Source organism: Rousettus aegyptiacus, unplaced genomic scaffold (assembly GCF_014176215.1).
Source record: "Rousettus aegyptiacus isolate mRouAeg1 unplaced genomic scaffold, mRouAeg1.p scaffold_m13_p_4, whole genome shotgun sequence".
In the NCBI taxonomy this organism is placed as follows: Eukaryota; Metazoa; Chordata; class Mammalia; order Chiroptera; family Pteropodidae; genus Rousettus; species Rousettus aegyptiacus.
In genome coordinates, this window is record NW_023416307.1 from 61,631,564 (window position 1) to 61,652,051 (window position 20,488).

At 37.2% G+C, this 20,488-nt stretch overlaps 1 protein-coding gene and 1 pseudogene across 1 annotated transcript in view; both read right to left on the minus strand.

Annotated features, from left to right (window-relative positions):
* Positions 1 to 18,046, minus strand: part of TMPRSS7 (transmembrane serine protease 7) — a 32,234-nt gene extending 14,188 nt beyond the window's left edge. Inside the window, exons 1-10 of the mRNA XM_036219876.1 lie at positions 17,920 to 18,046; positions 15,775 to 15,991; positions 13,697 to 13,827; positions 11,855 to 11,922; positions 10,552 to 10,745; positions 9,577 to 9,615; positions 8,632 to 8,860; positions 7,186 to 7,316; positions 5,314 to 5,426; positions 1,820 to 1,926 (exon numbers count right to left, since the gene is read on the minus strand). Coding sequence (XP_036075769.1) covers positions 1,820 to 1,926; positions 5,314 to 5,426; positions 7,186 to 7,316; positions 8,632 to 8,860; positions 9,577 to 9,615; positions 10,552 to 10,745; positions 11,855 to 11,922; positions 13,697 to 13,827; positions 15,775 to 15,991; positions 17,920 to 17,967 — 1,277 coding nt within the window. The 5' untranslated portion in view covers positions 17,968 to 18,046. The remainder of the gene's footprint in view (positions 1 to 1,819; positions 1,927 to 5,313; positions 5,427 to 7,185; positions 7,317 to 8,631; positions 8,861 to 9,576; positions 9,616 to 10,551; positions 10,746 to 11,854; positions 11,923 to 13,696; positions 13,828 to 15,774; positions 15,992 to 17,919) is intronic.
* Positions 4,001 to 4,119, minus strand: LOC118601815 (annotated as a pseudogene).
* Positions 18,047 to 20,488: the final 2,442 nt, after the last annotated feature.

Sequence of the window (20,488 nt, forward strand, 5' to 3'; positions counted from 1 at the left end):
AGGCAATTTGTTAAAGTTCAAATGGCAAATAAGTAGAAGCAGGATTTAGACGCAGCTCTGCCGATACTAAACTCTAGCACTTTTGTAGCGCATCAACAGCTTTCCCCTCAGGAACTTGCTCTGCTAAAGCTTTGTAGGAAAGCCTTCCAGTTTTTTGGGTTCATATGCTGCATTCGAACTTTCCTGAGCATACTCACCCCATCCCCTTGTTCTCTTAACTGGAGATTGTTGGGCTTTTTGATGGCAGAATTACTTTTTCCTCCTTCCTCATGACAAACCCAACACCCTAATTTCTCAGCAAGGTATCAGAAATTCGTTCTTTTTACATAAAAAGAACTAATAATGGGAAGGGCTGGCATTTTAAATTCCAAGGGTGCAGCTAATATCAAAGGAATCTGGTAAGATTTCAGTCAGCCCATAAGACAAGTGAAGAGCTGGTCCGTTAAGGAAAGTATTTTGGGCAGAAAGCTTTCCTGGCATCACTTGGAAGGAGTCCCTGCTCACACTTTGGCAGTGCCACCTCTGGGTTAGGCCAACCTTACCTCTGGGTAAGGCCTTTTAGGAGATTCTGCCATATGAAAATTGTGGGTGGTAGTATTGTCCATGTGGGGTGGGCAGGGGGGGAGGCAGGAGGGAATATTTCATTTTCAAAGCACAGCTCCATCTTGGGTACAACTTTACAAAAGATGAATAAAGGTTTGTCATATAGACCTTTAATTGGAATACCAAAATCCTTAAAGCCTTGGGGCACATTCTACAGTATTTATCCACCCAACATTGTTACCAAAGCAGTCTTATTAATCATAGCAATAGCTAATATTTCTTGATACATAATATCCATTATTTAATCGAATGTTTACAAAAAACCTACCTTCTTACCTAGAAAGTATTACTTCATTTTACAGACTAAAGATCAAGGAGGTTAAAAAAAAATGTGTCCTAGTTAATATAGCTACTAAATGACAGGACTGGAATTTGACTCATATCTTCTGCTTCTGTCATAATAGACCTTTGATTCAAAAACACTTCCAAAAGGAGTACAAGCCACATCTTAATAATGGATCCAAGAAATGGATCCTTTAAGTCAGATAGAATCTATTACAGTGAAGACAGAACCAATGACTGTTTAGCAAGTAATCTAAGAGTATAAAGGAAATAAAAGGCAGTTGTTCAGTAAAAATCTTTTAGAAAAGGAGAAGTTTCATTCATGGAATAATAATGAACAAAGATTTGCAGGCAAATCCCTTAGGTAACCACAAGGGTTCTTATCTTACCAAGTAAGCTGAGAAGCTGTTCCACTGCCAAGACAAGGCATCCTATATTTTTTAATACAAGACCTATTATAATTTTAGAAGCAAATAAACAATAATAACAACAAAAAAAGACAAATTAAAGATGAGAGTGAGGAACTACTAGGTCGGTTCAGGAAGCCCAGGCATCTAGATTTCTCTCAGCCTCTCTGTGATCAGCCTTAACCCAGCCTCAGGACACAACCAAGCCAATTGGGCCTTTCCTACTGTACAGAATTACCTAATGGTTTCTAACTCTTCTACCATCAGGAATCCTAGTTACTATTTTCCTCCATGGCTCCATGGTTTGAAAGACTTTATCTGCCAAACTATTGTGAAGTGTAGAGTGTGCACATATACAGCCCAGCAGCATAGAGCAAGGACTTGTGGATCATAAGACATGGGTTTGAATTCCGGCTTAGTCAATTATTAACTGAGTGGCCTTGAGCAAGTTATTTAACTCCTGTATTCCTCAGTTTCTCTATCTGTAAATAGTAATCTTCAGATTCTCACATGTGGAAACCACTTACATGTGCTCATTAATTTCCCACCATCCATGGTCACAGCCTTTCACACTCTTCTTGGTTATTGAATAGTTATGGAATTTCAGTGCTATGCCAAGAGTTGATAGGGGAGTCTGTGAAAAACAAACATAAGTCAGGATATGTTTCGGACTAAGATTCCATTACCTTACTTGGAATTTACTCTGTTGTCTTGCGGTTGCAAGGGCATTTTATTCTTTGTGCCCCGTGGCCTTTGGTTAGGTAGATTACTTCTCCTGAGCAAATTGGAATGAGGAAGAGAACATAATAGAGAGAAATGTAGACAAGCCAGTGCTCAGGGAGCAGCTGTAAGGCCCCAGTTTGAGAGACCTAGGTGACATGGGACACAGTAGATCATCTCCAAGTTTCAGTCTCACCCTATTAAATGAGCTGAACTTGGAAAATATCTGCTTGTTAATGAGTGTACACATTTTCCTCCTTAGATGACAATAATAACAAATTAATTTAAAGCACTATTCAGATTTTTTAGATACATGAGAAATGAATCGGCATCCTCTTCCTATGAAAACTGGTTATTCCTGAAGGCAGTTACTGAGTCACCCCTAGGTCTTCTCAGAAGAGATAAAACGAGAGAAGGAGCTGCCTATTCAGAACACATATATATGAGCATGCATGCATACACACGCACACACTACAACTGACCTTTTTATAGTAATGTGTGATATGCACATACATTATGTCTGATATGCCACAATTTTAGTTTTAATTTCCATTTTAACCCAGGAATTATTTGAGAGCTCCTACATTGCCAGGGAGTAGAATTTTGTTTTACCCACTTTCAAGTCATCTGATTCTATTTTAATTAGGTAAAAAATTATTTATTACCTATACTGCTTTTATTTTTTTTAAATCTATTAAAGATTTCACTGTGATCAAATTTATCAGTGCTCCAAGGTGATTTAAAAAGGAGGTTAATTTCTAAGTGTGTGTGAGTATAATCCTCATTATCTGTATAGTTTATACTCTTCTTAACCTTATTTATTGTCCCCCACTATCTCTGTCATGAACTAAGAGAAAGAAATTAAAATCTCTTCTCTATGCACTGTCCATGTCTCTTTGTATGTTCTATAGGATTTGATCTATAAGTATTAATGCTATCTCCTTTGCTGCATAATAATTGTCATAATTAGATATTCACTGTGGTTCTCCTTCTTTGTCATTATAAATTGCCTTCCTCTTCTCACTGAAGTTGTCCGATTTCAGCATTGCCTGGCGCTAGGGTTGCGATCCCTGCTTTCTTTTTTATTACATTTACCTAGTATAATATTGCCCATCCATTTATTTTCAGCTTTATTAAATCACTTTTTTAATTCATTTTGTCTTTTGAAAACAACATACTGTACAGTTAAGTTTGTAGCAATATTTTGTAACTCAATCCTACTCTCTTTTTATTTTTTTTATTATTGAGCTATCATTGACATAAAAATCATGAATTTCAGGTGGACAACATAATGGTTTGATATTTATAGATTTTGCAAACTGCTGACCACAATAAGTTTAGTTAACATGCATCACTTTACAGTTAAAATATTTTCATTGTGATAAGAACTTTTAATATCTACTCTCTTAGCAACTTGCATGTATACAATACAGTGTTATTAACTACAGATAGTAATATTAATTATTAGTAACTGTAATTACCATGCTGTGCATTACATCCTCATGACTTATTTATTTTATAACTGGAAGTTTGTACATTTCATCCACCTTCACCCATTTTGCCCAACTCCCACCTCTAGCAACCACCAGTCTCTTTTCTCTATGTATATGAGTTCGGGTATTTATTTGTTTGTTTATTTGTTTGTTTATTTATTTATTTATTTATTTAAGATTCCACATATAAGTGAGATAATAAGATATTTGTCTTTCTCTTTTCCTTCCCTAACCCCTCCTTTCATCTTCTCTTTCCCTCACTTTCTTTCCCCAACCTTCATTCTTGAAAATCACCTGAAGCTCTGAGTTTCTGCTGCTCTGAGGCTTTAAGAACTTGGTAGTGAGCAAGTGAGCAAGAGTCCAACACCACCTTTATGTTTTAATTATTTTGTAAATGTTTGTGATAATGATTTTTTTTTTTTTTTAGGCGAAGCAACCCTTGGTCGACCTCATAGATTGCAAGGACCTTGTCAGCTTACAATCCCTTATTTTTTATGCATACAGCACCCAGTCTTCCTAGTTGGTCTCCCGTCCAAGTGCCAACCAGGCCCAACCCTGCTTAGTTTCCGAGATCAGACGGGATCGGGCTTGTTTAGGGTGGCATGGCCATAGACGATAAAAAAAAAATTTAAGGATGCATACCATCAAGACATCGACACTAAATATACATTTAGGTATAATAAAATCATTTAAAATATTTTGACTTATTTGCACAAGTCATACTTGGAAAATATCCACCAAGAACATACCTGCCTCCGGGCCTTTGCTTCAGCTGTTTCCTTTGCCTGCAACACTCTTATCCTAGGTATGTACAAGGTTAGTTCCCTTATCTTTCAGATTTTTGTGCAAATATCTCTTTTCAGTGAGGCTTTCTCTGACCATCCTATTTAAGATAACAAATCCCTAATTTTCTACCCCTTGTGCACCCCACCACTCACTCAGCTACAGAGACCCCTTCCCTGCTTTAGCATTCTCCATAGCACTGTACTGCTCTGTAACACACTGTATATATATTTCACTTGTCTGTTTGTTGCCTGTCTCCCCCTGCCTTATGGTAAGCTTCATGAGAGCAGAGCTTTTGTGTGTGTGTCTCATCTTATGGATCTCAGCGTCTAGAATACTGTCTGACACATAGTAGGTATTCAATAATAACATACTGAATGAAAACAAACTATATGCTGTTTGCTGCTTACATCTAATTGCTATGCCATAGAAAATGTATGTACTAAAAGAATAAAGTAACATTTTGCACTATTTCCCACTGCAAGATACTACAGTTAGAGAAAGAAAAATAATTTACAGAATAAGATTAAACAAACAAACAAACAAAAAACAGAAACGCTCTGTCTAGCACCAGAGGGAGATGTATATATTTCACATAAGTGTGCACTTTGGTTTGCTTATGCAATTGAAATATATATCACCTAACCCAATTTATTATTTCTTTATTATTCTTATTATAATGTCAATGATTAAATAATTAAAAATTAATAAATGATCTGTCATAATAAAATAATAACTTATTTGATCCTGTAACAATATCTTTGCATTTTTAATACAAACAAGCAAAATAATAAATTGGAAAAATAAGCTCCAGTCTGCAAATGGCAGTTAATTTGTGGTCATAGGGCTGAAATTACAAGAAATTTTCATGTTTTGATAATATATTTCAATGTTCTAAATACTATAAAATTAACTAATGGTCTTTTGGTAATTAAATTTTAAAATAAAGCTAATTTAATTCAAAAATAAATTGCTACTAAAAATAGGATAACTGTTTTTCTAAGATAGTAGTAAAACTAGGCTACCTGAAATTTCCAGGTACACTTGCATTTTGGAGGGTAGTAGCTTGGGTAATATGGACTTGAAATTTTCCCTTCAAAACCAGTAATTTCTTTGACCAATACTGTGTTTTCGCACTCTGAAAAAAAAAAATATCCAGTAACACACAATGATTTACAGTTGTGAGAGTATGGGAAATACACTGCATATATTTCTTTAACTACAAATGCATGCTTCTTTGATCAAAAAGGACATACATTTTTTGAAATTTAAAATAAATTTAAAAAAAAGAAATACAGAAGTATAGCTAAACTACTTGTTCATATCCTATATTTGTTTTCAAATCACATATTTTTTGGCTATAGATCTATAAGATGCTATTACTTTCTTGAATAAAATAGTTTAAATATATATATTTTTAAAGCCTCTGAGTTATTTTGTTCAAATGAGTGTATATTTGTTGTTAAAAAAATATATCCAGTTTACATAACATGGTACTCTGTTTAAATAAGACAATCTAAATATCTATTCTTACTGATACAGTCCATCTTTCTGCTAGAGTGTAAGTTCCCTGAGAGTATTGATTTACACCTATTTTGTTTAATGCCATTTCTCTAACACTGAGAGTCATTCCTGGCATTTAATAGATACTCAATAAATATTTTTTGAGTGAATAGATGAAGACCACTACAATATTTCTGAGAAAATCACATTTTTAATGTTTGGAGTTAGAGATAATTTTCAACCCAACAATATCTCGAAATACCTAGTTCAATTTTATACAATAAATCCATTTTACATTTGGTTTTGTAATCATTTGAAGCAAAAAACAAACAAACAAACAAACAAACAAACAAACACCTATCAAAATAAGCACTGCCCTAAACTATAGATGAAACTATAGCTGTCGTCATCTAACTATGCCGAATTCTCTTCCCTCCTCACCCCCCAATCTGCCATTCTGACCCCTTTGGCTTTACTGATATTTACGAAGACGTTTCCAAGACATGACCTGCGGGGTCTGATCAGCCGTAACAAATATTACAGAGAGACCAGAGTTTCAGTGAAGGCACTTTTTGTTTTGTTTTACTTTATCGATCCAAGCCAAAAAGAGAAGAATGGATGAGAGGAGGTCATTTTTGCTCACTGTGACCTAGAAAAATCCTATGGCTTCTTTAGGTTTTGCTTCACAGGCACTTTCTAGGATGGCATTCACATGCATTACTGTTAATGAGAAGTCACGAAAGAAATGAAAAATCAGACTTCCTGCCTCTTATTCCTGGGAATGCCACCCCAGCAATGCTTCTTCACCCCTGTAGATTCACTTCTTTCCTGTAACAGTTGAATACTGTTAGCAGTTTTTCCAACTTCCACTCAAAGATATAAGCTTGGCTATCTGGCACCCCCTACTCAAATGTCTGGGTCCCAGCTCCATGAACATCTGCTTCTAAATTCAGAGACTTCATGAACAGCTGAGCAATAACCCGTCCTCAGAGGTCTCAGTTTCATTCCAAAGACCCCTCTTCCAAGCTCTAAAACATAATCATTCCAACTGCTTTCCTTCGTTTCTTTAGACCGACAGGTAGTAGTTGTTTTCTGGGTGTGTTACACCTTACAGTTTTCTTTTTGCCTTTTGAGTTACCTAGTTAATACCTTTATGCTGCATTAACAGTTCTTTACATTACATTTTCTCTGTTAAAGTAACTACTATGATCTCTCTCTTCTGACTGGACCCTGAATCAGGGTCCCTGACTTAAAAAACTATTGTTATAACACAGCCTCAGGAGAGATCAGACAGGAGCATCATAATGAATATTTCTGACCTCAGGATAGATCAGACAGGAGAATCAAATTTTAAAAAAAGGTGGCAGGAGGCGGGGCAGGGAGGGGTGACTTACTTTGTTCTGGAATGACCTCGAAATATGCCCGGATTCCTGATAGCCTTCGTATCTGAGGAGACTTAAATGTCACCAACATGAGATTACTTGTAGAAACAAATGACATTAATGTTCTTGTGGGTTCACAAATTCTGAAAGCAGATAACAAAACAAGAGTACATGAATAATAAGTTATTGAGGAGTGAGCCCCCATCCACCACTAATCCGCACATTTCCTGGGCCATCCACACAGTTCTTGTGAATCAGACTCAGCCAGCCAGGTCTTCATCAACTAGTGGGCATAGGGCATGACAGATGGAGGGGAACTGATAAAAGTACAGAAACTTTTGTCCAGTAACTACTGAATTTTCTTAGATGGCCGTCACCGAACCTTCCTCAACAGCAAATGAGATAGAGAGGTGAAGTCTTTAATGGCTAAGGCCATGGGCTCTGCACTAAAGAAAAAATAGGTTCAAAGCTCAGGTCCATCGTTTAACTAGTTGAAAAACTGGGCAACCAAGTAACTAAGTCTTCATAAATGCCAGTTTTTCTACTATGAAATGGTAGTAGTAATAATAATATACTCACATTGCAGTGAGGATTAAATGAGATAACCAATTAAATATGTCTGGAAGGCTAACTAAACCAATAGCAATGATTGAGAAATGGGAGCCAGTGACAATCTTATTTCTCATTGCATATCTTTATATACCATATGGATTTTTAACATGTACATTCATCCCCAAAATATAAATACATACATACAGAAAATATTGTTACATACATTTATAAACACTATTAAGAATAATAGGAAAATTCACGTACATTTTTAGCACAGTGAGAAACAGATGATAATTTCTTAAGAAAACCCAGCCATTATTATTAAGTTAACAAAATATTAAGAACTCATTACATAAAGTAAAAAATATTAGAGTATGTATATGTATATGTATGTGTAATTACATATATGTGTGAATGAAAGGATTTATGCAAAAATATAACAGATATTTGTTCTGGATAATGGGATTTTGAAATAATTAATATTGTTTTCTCTGATTGACCTCACTTTCACAATGAACACAGTGTTATCTTTGTAATGAGAAAAATTTTGGAGTTGTTTAATTCTATGCAATCATCATAGAATATCTATTCTCACACTTTATTGAGACAGTATGCTTCACAGTAATTGCAATATGACGTAAAATGTTTAAAAATCTGTTATATTTCAGGTATATTGACTGACATTTCTGCTATACAAATTTTAACCCGTATATTCTACAAGAGAAAAACAAGCATCGTGTCTGGCAGGCTAATACAGGGGGTACTAAATAGGGCATGAGTCAGTAATTGACTTCATGAGTATAAACAAAAAAGGTTTTTAGAAAACTCAAGGGGAACACAGATACTACAAAAGAAAGATGTTGTAAAAACTATTTTCACCCGCCAGCCAGAGTGCTTGCAGAATACCTATACAAGATGGTGCTCCGGATTGGCAAGAGGGAGTCGTAAATGGTCAGGGAGTCGGTGACACAGTTGTCAGCTTCAATCTGGACAGACTCTACTGACAGACGAATCAGATAGCCCACTGTGGCCACCAGCTTGAAGTGGCACATCAGCCTCCCTGAGGTTGCAGAAATCTCCAGAGGGTAGCGGAAAGACAGATGATCTGCATTCAAATACTTAGAGCAGCCGTTGTCTGTGGAGACAGCACCTTTGTTTTAAGAATGACTTTTCTAGAAATCTTTATAAAAAGAGTACAGAGCAAAAGAGTTTGCGTGGAAAACATCTGCTGTCTTTGTTAGCCTGGAGTCAACCCTTTCTCCTCATAACAGCACATAGATTTTACTTTGAAAAACTATCCTTACCCTATCTATATAGTTTGACCGGGGTTAAACTCACCCCTAAGTGTAGAGATGGGCACGTGATTGAGACTGGCCAATTGGAATCAAAAAAGTTGCGTCAGCCAATCCAAGACAATGAGAGTCAGCCCCAGAACTTCTACAAGAACTATCAGAAAATATATGTTGAGTTTTTTCCACCATGCTTGCTAAACTGATAAATTATAAGTTTAGATCTGTTAGTGGCCATTTATACCACCATACTGGAAGAATACACTTGAAGCCTCAACAGAGGAAAGCAGAGATGTTATGTCCTAATGGTATCTTATCTTAGGACCTAGGCCCAACCATGCCTGAAGCTAGATCACCCCAAGCATGTTCCAGTTGTACGAGTCAATCAAGTTTCTTTTGTGCTTAAGTCAGTGTGAGTATATTTCTGTCTCTTGCAACTGCAAGAACACTAACAAATATCATGATTTAAAAAGAAAAACTACAGCCAAAAAATATACTGATTGGAGGCAGTGAGAGAAGAGGTAGGATAAAAGGAGGGAAGAAACCACATGACATAATTTACCAGATCCTATAGTTGAAGAGTAATCTGACCGAAGCCCAGCTGCAATAAAAAGAAAAACACATAGAAAAGAGACTGTCAGTCCCAGTATTTCGTTTTGTTAAAATTTTGCCCAGTAAAAATATTTTTAGTCCTTTAAAAGCAATCCAACATATCTGAGATTTGTTTTAAAATAATCCAGTGAGGATAGGGGATGTTGTTTAGGTATTTAGAGATTAAAAAGGACAGATATGAGTGGACAATTGTTGAAGCATAAAGGGTATACGATAGTTGATTATACTATTCTCTTTCCTTATGTATGCTTGAAATCATCCATAGTAACAAGTTTTAAATATTTGTAAAAGTAAAAAGCAACCAAACAAATAGGATAATAATTAGTCATATTAATTAGTCCTATATCTAACATAGTATATGTGGTACAGAATTTTCATGCATTTAAAAAATACTTATCAGCCACCTACTATATGCCCAGCATACATATAATTTAAATCAAAAGAGCAAGCTGCATATATTTTGGGTTACACAATAATTAAACCACTTTACTGTCAAAACAAATTGATGCAATTTGCATTTCGACAGGCTATGGGGCGGGTCATTTTGGAGCACTGGACAACACTACATAACCTAAGTTCAGTTCTGTCTGGATGAGGGAAGAGACAAGATAAAGCTCAGCAAAATTTTTCCTTATCCAGGACTTTGTTCCTTGGCACTTTAGTTTGAATAAGCCAGATTAAATATAGGAAGGGGTACACTTTAATAAACTCAATTTCACATATATTTTGGCCCTAGTTTTATTGTCCAATTGCTGTATGTAACATTTAATGACTTCCTTTATTCACATAGCTCCAATGTCTTCAACTAATCCTGTTCCACTGAAATTGCCAAAGAGCACACTTCATTACAATAATGACTGCAATAATGACAGTGTCAGGAGTGCTGCAGGAAGGAATGCTTAAAGGAAAATTACCCAACAATCACCATTTAGTACTACAGAGTCCATGTCCACAGCCAGACCCTGCAAGCTCCCCACAGAGGTCCGGTTTATGATGCTCGTCTGGATGGAGTCCTTCAAGATGGCGGCCACACAATCCTCACAGAAGATGTGACCCTTGGCATGTGGCATGACAAACACAATCCAAAAGTGGACAAGGAGGCCACCTTTGTTGTTACTGCTATAGTGAAAAGAAAAAGTTGTTCAGGGATACCTCTTAGGAAGTAGACTTTTATAGGAAGCCAGTGACCCAACTGATAAATTCAAGGTAAGGTCAGCTAGCATATCGTCCAACTGAACATAACTTCCTTCTTTAGGAAGACATTGACTTCTATGTGGGGATTGAAAAGAGAAAGTATCATGGTGTGTGATTTCTTGTGTTGGGTTCAAATCTGGAACAATTAGTGCATAATTTCATCTCCATGGAGACTATACTATTTCTATGAATATCAGTCAGTATTCACTTCTATTATAAATAACAAGTTATAATTTTTGATAACTCACAATGTCCATACACAGTGCTAAATTTGCTTTATCCTATTTAACCTTATGAAGAAGATCCTATTATTATTACATTTTTACAGATAAGAAAATTAAGGCCAACTACAACTCAAAATCATACAACTAGTAAGCAGTAAGTCCAGGAAGCAAGCCCAGTTTGGTTTTTAGTGACCCAGGAGCAAGAGTTCCTAACAGCACAAATATATGTTTTATGAAAAAGAATATAAGGTAATATTCTACAGCAAAAAAACTCGGGAAATAAAGGCAAAGGAAAGTAAACAAATTGCTTTATTCCAGAACTTCTCAGTGCCTTTAACATGCCAAAGTGGATTGTGAATCTCTGCAGATGTATTGGGGATGAGGGCAAAGTGAGATTCAGTATCCTGCGCACAGTTATTCCTAAAAATTATTTGACCACAGGATCCTTTTTGTCTCAGAAGATCTCTACTGACCAGTTTTTTACTGAACATATTCTAGGAAATACTGGTCTATGTTTTATCTTTGCCTCCATCCAATATAGTTGCCATGTTTATGGCTATTTTGCCCCACAGCATTAATATAGGGATATGGGATCCCAGCCATGAGGAGAGGGCAGGCTCTGATAGTGTAGAGAAAAACTCGGTATGACGGCATAGCAAAGAGGTGGGTCACTCTTGTGCTAAAAGGGCATTAATCCACAACAACCTCTAAAACGTTACTTGTGAATGGTGATATCTTGGTGCTTCCATGGCTTTGAAAAGAATTTACAGCAGTAAACATAGAAACGTCAAAGCTAAGAACATACATTACCTGACATCTGCAACGACAGATTGCTTGTAAAATTTGGAGAAGGCAGATGTTGTATAAACCAGATTCACCTGAAAAAGAACCCAAATGTCTGAAGTCTTTCAAACTTGGCTTCCTTTCACGGTGCCTAGCATGTTCTAGGCCCAAGCTCTGATTAGCTAGCAAGGAGAAAAACAAAGCTCAAACCAAAGGCCTCTAACTCCAAACCCAGATATTATTTCTTGAATTCAAATAAATTTTTACTTCCTGTAGCAATAAGAATACATTTCTGTATTAGCCACTAGGGGGCGGGTGGCTCCCACAGCCAGTCTGCCATTCACCTTATCAAGTCTCTAGGGAAACAAACAACCCTTTTAAAATTCCATAATAGGCTCTCGATGGAGAGTTATTTCCATCAACTTACCCTCTCTGCCTTACTTAACATTTCTAAAACCAAACGGACTCATCTATCAAGTCTTTTTCTCTTCCCGTGTTTCTCTTCCTACACAATAGCAAAATCACCCACCTAATTGCCCAAGAGGAAAACGAACCAACCAACCTTAGAAATAATACAGCGTATATAGATAGCATAGTGGAAAAAACATATGAGCTGTGGAGTTTAAATTCACTATGTAGCACGGAATACGTTACCTGCACATGATTGACTTCCATGGTGTTTTTCTCCCCACTCCCCCACTCCTCCACTCTTACCCCCGTTTTCCTTTCTTTAAAAAAATAAAAATAAAAATAGTGGTGATCAAAATGCCTATCTCTGGGATAATTTAAAGAATAATTGATATATATTAAAGATAAAGCTTTTAGCAACATACCCAATATATAGAAAGTCATTAATAAACAAGAGCCACTATGCCCAGTCTTGTCTTTGCTTGCTCTCTCTCACAGTCCTTTCTCACTCTGCACAGCAATGTGCCCGTCACTGCAACAGTTAGTACTGTGCAGTCCACACTCTCGTTAATGTGTGGATACAAATGGTAGGAAACTTTCTAGTTTGTATATGTACCAAGCACCATGAATAGATAGTTTTTTTATTTGGTCAGTTATAATTTTAGGAAATCAAGTTAGGAAGTAATCAGAGATACACACAAGTTTTATTGTAGCATGACTGATAATAGCAAAAACTGGAAACAACTAAATATCCAATAAAAATGGATTTGCTAATTTTGTAGTTATTAAAACATGTTTTTTAAAAGAATACTTGCATAGAAATATGCAACTTAATGTTGAGTTAAAACTGAATATCTACTAATACTTTATTATTGAATTACCCCCTATGTCTACATGGTACAGAATAAAAGAAGACTCTATCTTGGGCTTTGATGTTAAAGAAGATTTTAATGTTCTTTTTATGCTTTAATAAGTTTTACACTTTAATTTTTGCTTTATATGCTATTTATACTTTTAAATTTATACTTTATACTTTTATTTACTTATTTTATACTTTTTTCTACATTTTTATACTTTAATTTTTTCTAATAAATATGTACTAGTTCTTTAATGAGAAAGTTTTTTTTTTTTTTTTTAATGTGAATAGATACCAGTGTATTGAGGTTGAAATAAATGTAATGTCAGTACTGAAAGGCATTTTAAAAGATCACCTGATTAAATTCCCTTATTTTACAGTTGAGAGTCATTTCTTTTAACTTTCAGCAGAAAAAAACAAATAAACAAGCAATTCTATCAAACAAGCAGTTCTTCCTTACAGCCACAATAAGCTAAATTCCAAGTCTCACTCTGACTACTTCCTCTGCCCTCCCTGCACAGTACGACACTTGTGACTGTTCCAACCCAGTCCCCTCGCCCCGATCCTGCCCTGCCCAGCCTCTCACCCCTCCCCCGTCACCTCACCACTTGCTGCACAGTTCGTGCCACTGACAGGAATTCCCTGGACTCCTTCTGCTGGTGTTCAGGAAGAAACTCAATGTTGGTGATGCGAAACATCCCAACAAAGTAAAAAGCGTCTCTGCTTTCTGTCTTACCTGAAAGACAGGAGAAAAGGCAGGTAGAGGACTTTCCTACATGTGTGGTAATGAGGTAGTGTCTGATCTATCTCAGTATCAGCCTCCTAAAACGACTTCATTTTAGGCAAGTAAGTATTTTACTGGTTCACGGCCTGTGAAGAACTAAATGTAGTTAATAAAATCTTTTCCATCACTGGTGCATACCATATCCCTTAGAATACTCTATTTTATCAGCTTCTGATAAGGATTTAAGAACAAGTCAAGAAGGGGCCAAAAAAGCATACACAATTTTTATGGATCTTGGGTCTCTAGAAGGCAGGGAGGTAAACAATGTATACCGTCAAGCTCTGAGGTGAAGAGAGCATAGTGGGAAAAGAAGGGTGTTCCCCCAGCAGACCTTCACTGAGTCCCTGGGTGCTTTTCCTCTCTCTGACTTGCATGGCTGATGCTCAGGGTGCTGCACTGGGTCCTCAACACACAGCAGTGCGGGAGAATTCATCATTCTGATGAGGACTCTCAGCCCAGTGTCAAGTCACTTCTACCCAAATACTCTGCCCAGTGAGGACCATGGGAGCGGTCTCCCTGATGAGCTGTCCATCTCATTTCTCAAGATTCCCTCCATGCCCAAATATCATTTATTAAAATTAACTTGTTTTGTTTGTTGAACAATTCTCACTTGTCCGTACAGGTTTCCATCTGCTCATACTGGTCTATTCTCCTGAAACGCCCTTCTCTGGTTTTTACATAGACACAAAACTACTTCTGCACAATGATACTCCAAAGCTTTTTGGATAACAAAAACTCCAGGACAATGGCAATGTATCAGTTGAGGGCTGGCAGAGAACTGATGAGAACTAAGTTGTTTTGTTTTGGGTTGCAGTTGTATGTCTCTTGTATACTTTAATTGCCTATTGACTCAATATCTCCCACTCATCTTTAAGGACAGAGATTCTTCCTTGTCTACCACTCTGTCCCCATGGCTATCACAGGGCCCAGCTGGCACTTCAAGATGTGCCAAATGAATTTTCAGGAAACAGTTTCGAAGCCCACTGTGGACTTCATTCCTAGGCAGGCTGGATGCTTCTCTTCTGTGATTGCAAAGTAATTGCTTAAACGAACAAAGACATCACCCTTTTCTCCCTCTCCGTCATTAAACTGTGAGATTTTTGAAAGTGGAAAAGGCATCTGTGAGCTTTTTGAAAGTAGGAGATGCATCTTAGTATCCCTCATGTCTTACGTTGTGCCACACAAATTATAGGTGATGAATTCATATGTATGTAAGTGACCCGAACTGTCCGAGACAATATTCATTAATTCTTTGCCTGTAAATCTTGTTTTCCAACCAAATTTTAACACCTTTGAGAGAACACGTATCTTATATCAAATATATAAAGATATATAGAGTGGGTAGTCTAGCATAAGTCAACAAATGCTATAGTTGCCGATCTGCACGGGTTAGTACTTTCTAAGGAAGAACTTAGTTATGATTCCTACTCAAAAGGATCAATCAGATTGACAAAAACATAAAAACAGAGGAGAGAAAGGCACATGAGTAAAATGAAGCTCAGGGAGCTGGAATATAAGGTTGCCTGGAAACAGGCAGTGGGTGGAAGGAGGAAATGAAACAGTGTAGCATTCTATTCATTTTTTAAAGCTAAAAATGGATTACACTTCTGAACTCGTCAAATTTGCTCCTGCATATCCTCCTCAGCTTTTCTCATCTTATCCCCCATCTCTGCTCCTCTTGCTCTTCTATGGAAAGAAAGCAGTGATAAGGAAAGAAGAAATGGGGAAGACAATTCTGGTTTCTTCCTCCTTAAAACCTCAACAGTTTCGGAAAGGGCTATTAATCTGGAAAATAGGAAAATTCTCTCAGAAACGCCCAGGGGCAGACTGGGCCTGCATTTCTCCTTCTGAGTTCACAGGGCAAGCCCTAATCCCAAAGGAATACAGGTTTTAACTTACTGATGTAGAGCCACAGAAGTGTCCAGGCTATGACCGCTAGGATGAATAAAAATACCGTGAAGAGAATGATTTTATTTTGGACATTCCAAAATGGAGCTTTCTTCTTCAATTGTTTCTTGGGTCTGGCTCTGCTGATGGGTTTTCGGGGTGGTCGTCTCCCTGGTCTCCCTGGAAGCTTCCCTGGGGCACTGACCACCTGAACTGAGATATTGGATATCTTGAAAAAAAAAAAAAAAAAAAGAAATGTATTATCGATAAGAAGTAGTGTAGAGCTTAAATGGAACCACTCAGTAAAAAGAATCTTGATGCTAAAAGGCCTAAGTATGTCAGTCAAATTATTCATATAAGCATAACAAATTGATTTGCATTGAAATCACACAATTAAAATCAGAAAACACAGACATTACATGAACTCTAGTGAAATGGTTCCCAAGTCCTCTCCTCACCTCCCCTATTCTTCTAAATAGATGATGTAGAGCAGTGGTCCCCAAACTTTTTGGCAGGTGCTCTCATGAGAATTTAATGCCCGTTGATCTGAGGTGGAGCTGAGGCAGTGATGCTAGCTCTGGGGAGGGGCTGCAAATACAGATGAAGCTTCCCTCCCTCACCTGCCTGCTCACCTCCTGCTGTAAGGCTCCAGGCCACAGACTGATACCAGTCCTTGGCCTGGGGGTTGGGGACCCCTGCTGTAGAGGGTAGACTTGAATTTCACAGAGTATAGACTAGAAGACCTGAAGATCAGGGAGTTAGGATTCTATTTGGGTCAATTCATGTATAGACAGCGAGGAGACGTGTGTGTTTTTAAAATGTTTGTTTCATAGAGTTTTTCTCTCACAACCAATTTTTGCTAGATTGAGACAGGATTGAAAATAAGAATATAAGTGAGTTCCTCAGAGAAATGAATTGATTTCTTAATTATGTCTTCATGACTAGGTGGTAGGAAGAGTGAAGGATGATGTGGTTTGCGTAGGGCTATAGGATGAGGATCGAAGTGCTTGTTTCACCATTGCCTCACGTGTGTGCAGTTAAGCCAGCTGCTGAACTGATCAGTGACTCAGTTTCTCAATCACAGATGAAAGAATGATTTAAAAATAGAGAATGAAATAGAGATCTTAGATTAGAAAATTATTGGTTTTAGCAAATTGATGTGCAAAGTGTTAAATGCAAGAGGAAAAAATTACATTATTTAACTGTTTCCCCTTCTCTTTTTTTTTTCCTCTGCCCACTGCCATTTGATCCTGTGAATTCTTTAATAATTTATTGGAGAGTTTAGCTTCTTTGAAGGAGAGATTTATACATGTCAGGGTAACTAAACTCCAATGATGAAATGACTTTTAACCACACATTCTTTTAAAGGCAATGATCTAGAACACCAATTCTAAAGAAATCATCTCTCTTTGGGGCTCTCCTAAGGGCGCTTTCATTCTCTCTCACTCTCCCTCACTCTTCCCTTCAAAGTACATGCCTTCCAGTTTTTAATTCTACCAATTAATGGGATAGCATGTGGCCAAGTACATTCTGAATTATTCATGGCTCCCTCATTCTTTTTTGCCAAACACCCTTGTCAACTGCTGGAGTGAAATATAGCTTATATCCCTCTTGGTGAAATTGAACGAGACCAGACCTCATTTCATGTGATGTCCTGCAGTAGAAAGGATGATGTTTGTACAAAGAAAAACATTTTATGATAGGATGAGTTGACTACGGTGTCAAGCTTTCAAATATTCCCCCAAAGAAGTAGAGAGAGAGAAAGAGAGAGAGAGAGAGAGAGAGAGAGAGAGAGAGAGAGAGAGAGAGAAATGCTAGCACATGTAGAACTGACAAGGCCAAGGTTGACTCTTTAAGTGCAGGAACACATTATAGGCAGTCTCGATTAGCACAGATTAAATTTTAAAATGGAATTTGTGTAGAGATCAGTACAATTTCCCTGGAGTTTTAGAAAAACAGCTGCAAATCAATTGCCAAGTACAGCACTTTAAAATGAGACACATTTGTAAAATCCATTAAGTAACGTAGGAAGATAAAGTATCCTGTTACATTGCCTTTATTTTTATAAAGTAACATGATCTCATTTTACTAACACGGTCAACAAGTGGCATTCAAGTAACAGAGAAGACTCCCCGCACCTCACTGCACCATACTTACATTCACATCAGCGGTTTTGGATGAAACATCACTGTTTTCTTTGTCCATTTTCAGGTGTTCTACACGGAAGTGTCTTAAAGCCAGTTTTCAAGCCCTTACATTCTTGCTTGAGAAGAATTAGTGGCCGCAGTCAAGCTAGCTTTCAGAGGAAAGGAATCAATTTACCTCCACTGGGTCCAGTTCAGAAACTGAAGCTGCTTCGTTGCCATACAGTGAGTGTTAAAGGGACCTAGCAGTCAGCTTTGCTCCCAAGCTAAAGTTTGTTAATATAACTCTAATATGACTCATGCCCCTCAAACCCTTAGGACAAGGTTGCCTCACATGAACACAGTCCAACCACCCCAAAATATTCACAAGTCATTTAAATTTTTGCCAGCCTCTACTAAAGAATATTAAGAGATCTAATTTATAACCCTCAGCTCTGCTTCTTAGAAATTCCTACACCTCCATTTCTCTTATTCCAGAAGACTTACTGTCCAATTTAGCTCTCAACTTTCCAGCTACCTTCTTTGAAAATCCCTACCTAAGAGAGTTATTTTTTCCCCTCTTTTTCTCCTCCTTTTGAAATCCTCAGGAAGCCCAGGCCCTATCTGATAAAAATCTCACTGTTCCTATTCTCCCATTCTTGCTGGGTCAACCTGAACTAGGATCCAGGTGGGAAGAGGAGAGAAGCTGTGAGGGGCATTGTCAGAATTTTCCTCAGCAGAGCAGGGGGAGGAAAATGGCTAGGATTGCCCCTATGTATACTTCTTGTTCTTGTGACATGGACTTTCTTCCCTGTAGGTGCTGGGCATCTTTGGAAAGCTGACCAATCGATCACCTTTTAAAGGGGAAACACTGCTCTGCTAATCTAGACATAAATTATGTTGTCATTCAAGGCCTGGTCACAAGAAAGCAGGGGAGAAACTGCCTGCTAAAAGAGGTGAAAGAATAGTGGGTAAAGACAGAATGACAAACAAATTATGACATGTTGTACAAAGTTACTTCCTGGCTTCTGTTATCTATCTATCTATCTATCTATCTATCTATCTATCTATCTATCTATCTATCTATCTGTCTTTGTTTATTTAAATGCCAGTTCATTTATTTTTTCAGACTATATATACATAATTATTTTTTAACATTTCATTTTTTATTTTCCCCCTTCCTCTTCTGCCCTCCTTTCTGGTAACCACTAGCCTATTGTCCATGTCCATGAGTCTCTGTTTGTACTGTTCATTTGTTGCTTTTAGGTTTATATCCCACCTATGTGTTATCATGTGATTTTCAACCTTTTCTGTCTGGCTAATTTTGCTTAGTATGATTATCTTAAGGTCCATCCACATTGTTGTAAGTGGCAGTATTTCATCTCTTCTTGTGGCTGAGTAATATTCCATTGTTTATATGTACCACTATTTCTTTAGCCAATCATCTATCATAGGGCACTTCGGTTGCTTCCATGTCCTGGACACTGTGAATAATGCTGTTATGAACATTGGTGTGCAAGTATCTTTTTGAATATGAGTTTTCAAGTCTTTGGGGTAAACACTCAGTAGAGGAATTGCTGAATCATATGGTACGTCAATTCTTAGTTTTTTGAGGAAACTCCATACTGTTTTCCACAGTGGCTGTACCAATTTGCAGTCCCACCAGCAGTGTATGAGGGTTCCTGTTTCTCCACATCCTCTCCATCTGTTACTATTACTTGTCCTGTTGATGATAGCCATTCTAACAGGTGTGAGATGGTATCTCATTGTGGTTTTGATTTGCATTTTCCTAACAGCTAGCAATGTTGAGCATCTTTTCATATATTTGTTGGCCATTTGTATGTCCTCTAGGGAGAAGTGTCTGTTCAGGTCCTCTGTCCATTTTTTGATTGGATCATTTGTTTTTTTGTTGTTATTGAATCATATGAGTTCTTTGTATATTTTGGATATTAGGACCTTTTCGGAGGTGTTGCTTGCAAATATATTTTCCTATTCATACGGTTGTCTCTTTACCTTGTTGACGGTTTCTTTTGAACAGAAGCTTTTTAATTTGATGTAGTCCCATTCATTTATTTTTGCTCTTACTTCACTTGCCTTTGAGGTCAAATTCATAAAATACTCTTTAAGTCCAAGGTCCTTGAGTTTAGTTCTTAAGTTTTCCTCTATGCATTTTATTGTTTCAGGTCTTATATTCAGGTCCTAAAACCATTTTGAGAATGTCAATGTGTGTTGCTAGACAACAGTCTAGTTTCATTCTTTTGCAAGTGGCTTTCCAGTTTTCCCAGCACCACTTATTGAAGAGACTTTCCTTTCTCCACTGTATATTTTTGGTGTTTTTGTCAAAAAATTATTTGCTCATGTAAATATGGATTTATTTCTGGACTCTCAATTCTGTTCCACTTGTCCACATGTCTATTTTTCTGCCAATACCATGCCATTTTGATTACTGTCGCTTTGTAGTATAATTTGAAGTTGAGCAGAGTTATACCTCCAGCCTTGTTCTTTTTTCTCAGGATGGCTTTGGCAATTCTGGGTCTTTTGTGCTTCCATACAAATCTGATGATTTTTTGTTCTAGTTCTTAAAAAAAAAAATCCCATGGGAT